This window comes from Apium graveolens, chromosome 9 (genome assembly GCF_009905375.1).
Source record: "Apium graveolens cultivar Ventura chromosome 9, ASM990537v1, whole genome shotgun sequence".
Lineage (NCBI taxonomy): Eukaryota > Viridiplantae > Streptophyta > Magnoliopsida > Apiales > Apiaceae > Apium > Apium graveolens.
The window spans coordinates 263,326,923-263,335,089 of record NC_133655.1 but is presented as its reverse complement, the minus strand read 5'-3'; the positions used below and the strand labels follow the sequence as shown (position 1 = coordinate 263,335,089).

The following is an 8,167-nucleotide window of genomic DNA, read 5'->3' as shown; positions in this document are numbered from 1 at the left end:
ATTCTACTCCAATATTTAGCAGCCTTTAATTGTTGCCTATGTGGTCCCTTAAATTAAATTGTAAATGATTCATAAACTAAAAAAAGCATTATTAATATAAAGATTTTGCATTTGTATATGTATTTTAGCCATTTTAGAAAGTTGTCAAGTTTTGACAATCTTGGTAGGCAACCTCTGGGCAACCATACAATTCCAATAAGTTGGCAATCAAGGGTGTCATGCCACATAAGATTTGGCAACTCGTTGGCAACCTCTATTGGAGATGCTCTTAGCTACCGTGCATCATATAAGCTCATCAAGGCCTCATCACTTTCTCCCTTATCTCTAGCTTCCTCTTCATGTTAAGGAAGCTGTCAAAAGCATCTGCATATGTTAGGCACGCCAAAATAAATAATTAAAACCACAATTATATACATTTCCTCTGAGGCTGAGATTACATTGACCAAAAATATTTTAGTGAAGGATTTTTCTAGTGTGTGTCCATAGGCACATGCTAAAAAAGTGTGATAGATGAGTTGTAAAAATTTGATTGGTGAAGAACTCATTAATAATGATGGACCCGCATGCATGCACAAAAATCTCTACCAAATAAATTTTTACAACTAATTTATCACACTTTCTTAAAGAAAAATATCTATAATAATGAAATTATTCAATAATATAATATAATTATATATGTTAACAGGGTTTTGGGTAAATAAAGGAGTCTAGGTGTCATACAAATATGAATATTATTAAGAACATGCATGATAAGCTGTCAACGAAAGTATGGACTTGCAGAAAAGCGGCAAGTGCATTCTCGATCATTACTGTTATATATGGCCTTAGGATATGCCTTCAAATCATTTACCATTTGCTCAGTGATGTCTTTCCGAGCTTACTAAAGACATCGCTTTCCTGCAGTGATTATTTTCTCAAATGATGGCATTATAGTTAGTCTAGCAAAGCTATGAGTTTTGTTTGAGAACGGTAAATAAATGGCAGTGATACATGCTTAAGTTTGTCTAACAATTCTTTTGCCAATCGTTGCCAAATGGGTTAGTTGAAAAAATTATTAAAATATTAAATAAGCCAATTTAATACAATGCAAATATTAAAAAAATCGATGGCAAAATTAGAGAATAGCTAATATAATTTGAGGCTCAGGCTGAATTAAAAAAAAAACCAGTGACATTTTATTTCAGATTCTGACAAATCCTAGAAGTAAAACAATTTTAACCGATATGGATCTCTTGCCAAGCCTTTAGGTTGTTTAAGTAGTTCAACACTCTGCAATATCTGCGTTCTGCACAATGTTGAACAGCTTCAGCTTTTTTACAACCTAACATTATATATAAACTCATTTGCCCGTCACATGCACATACATTGTTACAACACCCTGTACTAAAATTGTTAAACTGGTAATTTTGTGTAATCACCATCTAGAAAGACACTGGACATACATTTTTACTCGCGCATATAACAGCAGATCATCTTCATCATAATTTTTAATCCAATACTAACTATCTTAATAGGTTGGATCGATGGGATAACAATCCCAAAGTTACACAAAATTTTCATCATTTCATTGCAACATCTTGAGTCTCAACATAGAACTACAGATGTCAAATTACATAATTACTCTATGTAAATGTACCATTTAATAGGGAACTGGAACTGCTCGAATGCTAACCAAGCTGATAAACAATGCATGCACAAAAATCGGCAGGGGTCCTCAAAAACACCACACACCTTACAATAAGATCCATTAATAAAAAAGTTACATAGTTTTTTAAATTATCATGGACTAACCATGCCGGCTAGTGATACAGATCAACCATTTTAAGGTCTTGTTTCTTGCGTCGGCATCTGTGATGCGTCTTTTGCAGCGTATTCTCGCCAACTATCTCCATATTAGAATCTGCGTTTGGATTAGAAATGGTCAAACAGATAATCTAAATCAATTTCCGCTAAGATAAGTTCCCATGAAATTAAATGCAGATATTTAGTATTAATATTTTGCCTGGAAGATGATGGCCTGCTTTTAAAGTAACTGAACAGCAGCAAGAACTAAAGATTTTCAATCACTTTATACAGAAACAGAGCTATACATTCATCCTCGAGTTAAGTTAGTGGCATCCCGAGGAACAAGGAACACATTTAGATAAGGGTCAACTGTCAAGATGAAATCATGAAAGCAGACCAAGTTCTCTAAAAAATACAAAATGCATCTCTAGTCCAAGGGGTGCACAATTAAATATGCACATGTACTTGGCTAAACTTCCTTTATTGACCAAGGAGACCAATCTTTTTACAAAGTACTGACATATATCAGGTGTGTGTGTGTGTGACTACCTACACTTGACACAAACACCTGGACAGTGATACCCTAGCCTACTGGGCAAGAAAACTGATGCACAACACAAAATAATTATTTATGCTCTTAATTTACTTGAACATATATGGACTCCAACTAAACCAGGGACCAGGGTCTCCATAGATCTTAACTCTTAATTTAGATTATTATTCAGATATACGTATGTTCTGTAATCAATAATCATATTATAGTTAGGAACATTGAAAATAGATCTCCAATTGTTCACCGAGTTTTAGGAATTCTGTATAAACAATTGTAATCTTCTTTATTAAATAGAATTGGATTTTCTACAAATCAAATATAAGAATTTCTTGTCAATTCTCTGCGGAGATAGATATTTACCCGTTATTACCCAGTTTCAGCCTTATACTAACCCTATCCTACATCATAAACACAAGTGTTTAATTTTTCGGATGAGTGCAGAAATGAGAAGTTATAGGCATTTGTTCCAACCAACAATTTAAGGTTATATAAAAATTAAAACAAAAGAACTTGGAGGCTAATTATGACTGTTGCTGATGTTTTCTTCTCCCCCTTTGTCGATTCATCTCTGTTGAACATGTGTGGGAAACACAACTGAAGAAAAGGATTTTTTTTGTGCAATATTTAATAGTTTATTTATATTTACTGAGAGAAATTTATGTACTTGTTTAGTTAATTTGAAAAGAATGTAGCCACATTTACATATTAGTTTATTATAGTGCATATTTAGATTAGTCTTTAATAACTGCAAAAAAAAAAGATTAGTTTTAATAAGCCCAATTATTCACTGGTATTAGTTATTAGGTTGTTTTATCAGTGGTTAGCCTAAACAAATGATGCAATTACCCACATTGCTAACTTAGACATTGATTGTTTGTAGAAATTGAGATTTTTCTTTCTATTATGGGTTGCTATCCATTACTTTCTCCTCCTTAAAAATCCTTAGGGTAGTGGTTTACGTGCAGTTAATTCAACCAAAAATTCATTTTAGGTTTTTATCTTATAATTATATCTTTTCAATTCTTGTCCTCCATCATCTTGCTTGTTAAACTGTTTACCACCTTAACGATTTCTGGCCATATATTCCACTGCAATCTCCTAAAAAAACACTTTCCAACTATCCTAAGTGATATCATATTCATAAAGTTGCAACATAGTGAAGAAAAAGAATCTATTCCATCAGCAATTTACTAGGATTAGTAACATATTAGTGAGTATTCCTTCCCTACGATTCCCCTTTTTTCAAATGCAGATATTAGGACTCCCACTCCTAGGAATATTCTTCTATTCAATGAACACCCCCCCCCTATGTCTTATTACACTAAAAAAAGCAAAATCTGGAATATAAACATAATGCCACCCCTAAGTGATAAAAGTGTAGAGTCAAAGATAGATATTAGTTGCTTGTTTACGAATTGTTTCTTCCTTAACTCATCATCAGCTTTGAGATTTGATATTCTTAAGCACAGAACTCTGATAAACACACACACACACACACACAGCTTTCCGAATCTACAATTTAAATAAAAAAAGAACATTACATGTTCACTTAGTTCAAAGTCTTGAGTTGCAAAAAGCTGAATATTAAGGACCACACATTTACAAAACATAATATTCCAGGTGACGTTAGATTTGCTATATAATATTTACTGAAGAACTACATCACCTTCCAACCTAGTTTTGTTTATACTGTATGTAATATTGGTCTCCCCAACTACCACTTGCTGCTATAATACACACATTTTATATCTGTATAAGATCAGTTCCAGGTTCCAAGTCAGTCTAAATCAATCTGGGCATTGGTGCACTTGTGAACATTGATGCAACACGGTTATGCTGACAATTATGACACGACTATCCAGAGCATCATATGCCTATGCAGCTACGATCTATGTGTCTCGAACTCTTCATTTTAACTTCGAGTACCCGTGTCGGACACTCAACACTCAGACATGTACACTCGGACTAGGACACTTATTTTAAGCCAAAAACATTTAAATTTTTTAAAATATTGTCGAGTCCGATACTTGGACACTTGTCCATGTCGGGCACTTCTAGCCGAGTCCGAGTAACATAGGCTATGATGAACAACTCAAAATATTCATACAAACAACATCAAAATATTCTATCAGACCTACTGATGAATTAAAAAGCATAACAAACCACCCCCACTAAACACAATCCATCCAACATTTACTCTGGTTGATGTGACCATACTGGGATGCTGATACTCCACATCCACTTTAATTCAAAAACCAGTCAAAATCTTACTTAAGACCCTTATAACCTCTCATATATTCCGTCAACATATTCACATAAAAAAGCCAGCATCTTTATATACTACATATCCTAATTGAACGAAAACTCCAAAGAAAAAAAGATCATTTTTTTCTAACATAACAATATTTACATACTACATATCCGAATTGTATGCAAGAACAAAGAAAATACCTCCAAAATGATGTCCCCAAAACATCAACCTTGGATCATCTTCTTCCTCGTCAAACTCATCCCCGTACCCCAACTCAGCATCACCTCTATACCCCGGTTCACTTCCATACCCCGACTCATTCCCTAACCCCTCAAAACTCCCAATTTGCCCAACCCCGCCACTCAAAATCTCCCTCTCCCCAACCCCACCACCAGCATTCCCATTCCCATTCCCCTCCCTCTCCTTCCTCAAACCACTCCCTTTCGCCTCACTAACATCTGACCCCCAATTCACATCCATCCCCACATTCACAAACAATTCCCCACTCGAATCCGTCCCATTAGCAACCATAAAATCCGAACAAGTAGCATAGGCACCCGAAGCCCCTACCGAGCAACACCGCCTTCTATTCCCACTGCGATCACTACTCCTACCCGAAACAGACCTAGACCCACGCCGTCTCCTCTTCCTAGCAATCCACCTAAACCCCTCAACTTTACTCCCCAATTTACCCAAATTAACATTACTAACACTGCTAATTTCAGTACAATCATGCTCAAACAACCCAAGTTTCGACATACTAGTTTCAAGAAAATCAACAGGGAAAGAAGTGGAGCGATCAGAGAGACAAGGGCGTTTAGTAGAAGAATAAAAAGAGGGTTTAATTGGTGAATGATCAGAAGAGTCTAGGGTTTTCAGTGTGTTTGGGAGGTGAAAAGGGCGCCAAGAATGGAGCTGAAATGTGCAAGATTCAATGGTGTTTCTTGAATCTAAGCTTGCAAATCTTGGTGACATCTTTTTTGAATCGGGGTTTGTTTATATTTTAGTGGGTGTTGTAAAGATTGGATTTTTATTGATTTGAAGCATCAATGAAGAAGAAGAAGAAGAAGAAGAAGAAGGAGAAGAACTCTGCACTTCTAATCTACTAGTTCTAGGTTCCCATTTTAGTAATTATCTTCTAATCACTCTCTAATTGATCCTTAATCCACTCACTTCATTTAGCATTGAAAATATTATGTTTTAATTGAATTATACACATGTTAGAGATATTACAAAAAATATTAATTTTTTCAAGGTTTTTACGATTTTATCATATTCTAAAAATAGTTGTAAAAATAAGGTGCAAATAAAATTAACCATACGTAATCATTGATTTTTTTTACATTCAACATCATTTTTTGTTACGTTCGAGATTGCATCTACTAATATCAAATTGCAGAAAATTTGTATTCTTAATAAAAATCATATCTTTTTTAAATAAAAAAATAAAAAAACATATTTTTGTAAAAAGAAAAGTTAAAAACAGGTTATATTTTTGCCAAAAAATAAAAGAAAAATTGAGCTCGGGTATTTTTTTAAAAAAACCCTACATATTATTAATTATATAATTTTAAATGAATATTTATTCTCTAGAACTTCAAATTAAAGAGTTAAACAAATTAATATTGAATATAAACATGCTTAATCTTAGAATATATATTTGAACAAATATATTTGCTACTTACATTAATAATTCATTATTGGTTTATATTTTTAATTGTTTTGAATATGTATATTAATATCAATAATAATTCACTATTTTGATAAATCACTATTTTATTATGAAATTGTTTAATTAGTGTTGCGGGGAGAATTTTGTACATGTAACTTTTCATACAGTTGGTGTCGATTGTATATTAAGCACTATAGTGTCCCCGTAGAGTACCTGATCGTATAGTTTGGATGCATATTAAGGATGAAAAATACTTAGTAAAGTTAAGATATCACTTCTAGTTTGATAAAAAATACGAAGGGGGTGATGCAGGTAATTTGAAAGGATGTAAAAGAATTTGGCAATTCATGTTCTTCATAAAATGAAAGTGTTCTTGTGGCGTGCATGTCGAAAAAACATACCAGTACGAAATATGTTAAGACGAAGAGGAGTCCAGACTTCAATTATTTGTCCAGTTTGCAATATTGATGTAAAGCATGTTCGTCATCTATTTTTAAAATATTCGTATGTCAGAAACTGTTGAAATTATACAGGAGGAGAACACGATACTACAGAGGTGGAGCACTTGTCAAAAGTGGGTGTTGGAGAAACTGAGTAATGCAAGTGGAGTCAAACCTCCATCCATGGTAAGAATTCGTTAGGGCATCTAGTTTGCGAAGAATAAATGAGTTTGGGAAGGTAAACATCTGACATCACAGATAGTAAGGGATTTAAGTTCGAGGATAGTCACATAATGGAAAAGGCACATCAAAGAGCCAAACATAATGGGAGTGAAAATCATCAAAAGAAGAATATATTAAAATGGTAAATTCCAGAATTGAGTTGGCACAGGTTAAAAAGTAGATGCATCAATCCATGAAGGCAACTCATCATTTAAGGTAGGTATGGTCATGGGGAATGACAGAAGTGAGTTCATAGCTGTAGCAAACAAATGTATAGAATGAGCAGTTTTGGTGCTTGAGGCAGAGGCAACGGGGTGTATGAAGTATTGCAGTGGATCAAAAAGATAAAGATTCGGAATTTTGTGCTGGAAGCTGACTCGCTCTAATAAAGAATGTAAATTACTATTTTGAGGTTGGCATTACATTGGATGGGTGTTAAGAGATGTTAACTAAAAGAACGGGTGTGAGAATTCAACATATTTGGAGAAAGCAAATAGCGTAACTCGTAATATAGTTAAGCTTTACTTGTTTGTTAGGAACTGCGAATACGTTTATTTCGCGTTCTTCCCGTGTGTTAGAGTTTATTGTGGCTGATTTTTCTAGTATTTAATAAAATTTTCTTTTAAAAAAATGCTTTAAAGATTGGTAGTGGGAGCCTGGAATAAAAATTTAGGATGGTTTTGAGTTATAAGGATGATGGGACTTGTATAATTCCTCAAAAAATGATTAATGAATGAGTTCTTTTCTTACTTTTTGTCAAGTGTCAACTCACGTAAAACATACAACGTTCCCTGTATATTATAGAGATCAAGTCTAGCACAATTCTTGGCAAAAGTGTCACACAGTTAGAGTATTTTTTATGTTCATGTAGCCCAAATCCATCTTCAAAATTGGGCTTTGGCCAAAAAATTATGTAATTCTCGACTCCCCACATATTTTTCTATAATCTCACGACTTTCTTCTCCTTATTATAAAAATGCACCGTGTCAATCCCTAGATTTATGAAATAATCCAATTATCTATAGGTTAATTTATCACATCATTGTCAAAATTTTGTAATGGGAGCCGTCTGCATCCTCGACTCACACTAAGCCACTAATCTTCCTAGTGCGGTCATTTTCACCTCTCAAAAAAAAGGTTAAATATCAAAGTGGTCACTCAACTGAAGGTCATATATCAGTTTAATCATCAAACTTAACGGGGTATCATTTGGATCACTAAAGTAATAATAAATATCAAACAGA

At 33.9% G+C, this 8,167-nt stretch overlaps 1 protein-coding gene across 1 annotated transcript; it reads right to left on the bottom strand.

Moving 5' to 3' along the window:
• Positions 1-1,529: 1,529 nt before the first annotated feature.
• Positions 1,530-5,782, bottom strand: LOC141687151 (uncharacterized). Its single transcript, XM_074492320.1, has 2 exons — positions 4,790-5,782; positions 1,530-1,900 (listed from the first exon to the last, which is right to left on the bottom strand). Exons 1-2 carry the CDS (start codon positions 5,562-5,564, stop codon positions 1,800-1,802), a joined length of 876 nt encoding a protein of 291 aa, XP_074348421.1. The 5' UTR covers positions 5,565-5,782; the 3' UTR covers positions 1,530-1,799.
• Positions 5,783-8,167: the final 2,385 nt, after the last annotated feature.

Bases quoted from the DNA above. Each gene is read 5' to 3' on its own strand.
- LOC141687151 (XM_074492320.1), bottom strand. From the start codon at position 5,564: ATGTCACCAAGATTTGCAAGCTTAGATTCAAGAAACACCATTGAATCT. The intron at 1,901-4,789 runs GTATTTTCTTTG...ATCCAAACGCAG, and splicing joins TTGGGGACATCATTTTGGAG to ATTCTAATATGGAGATAGTT.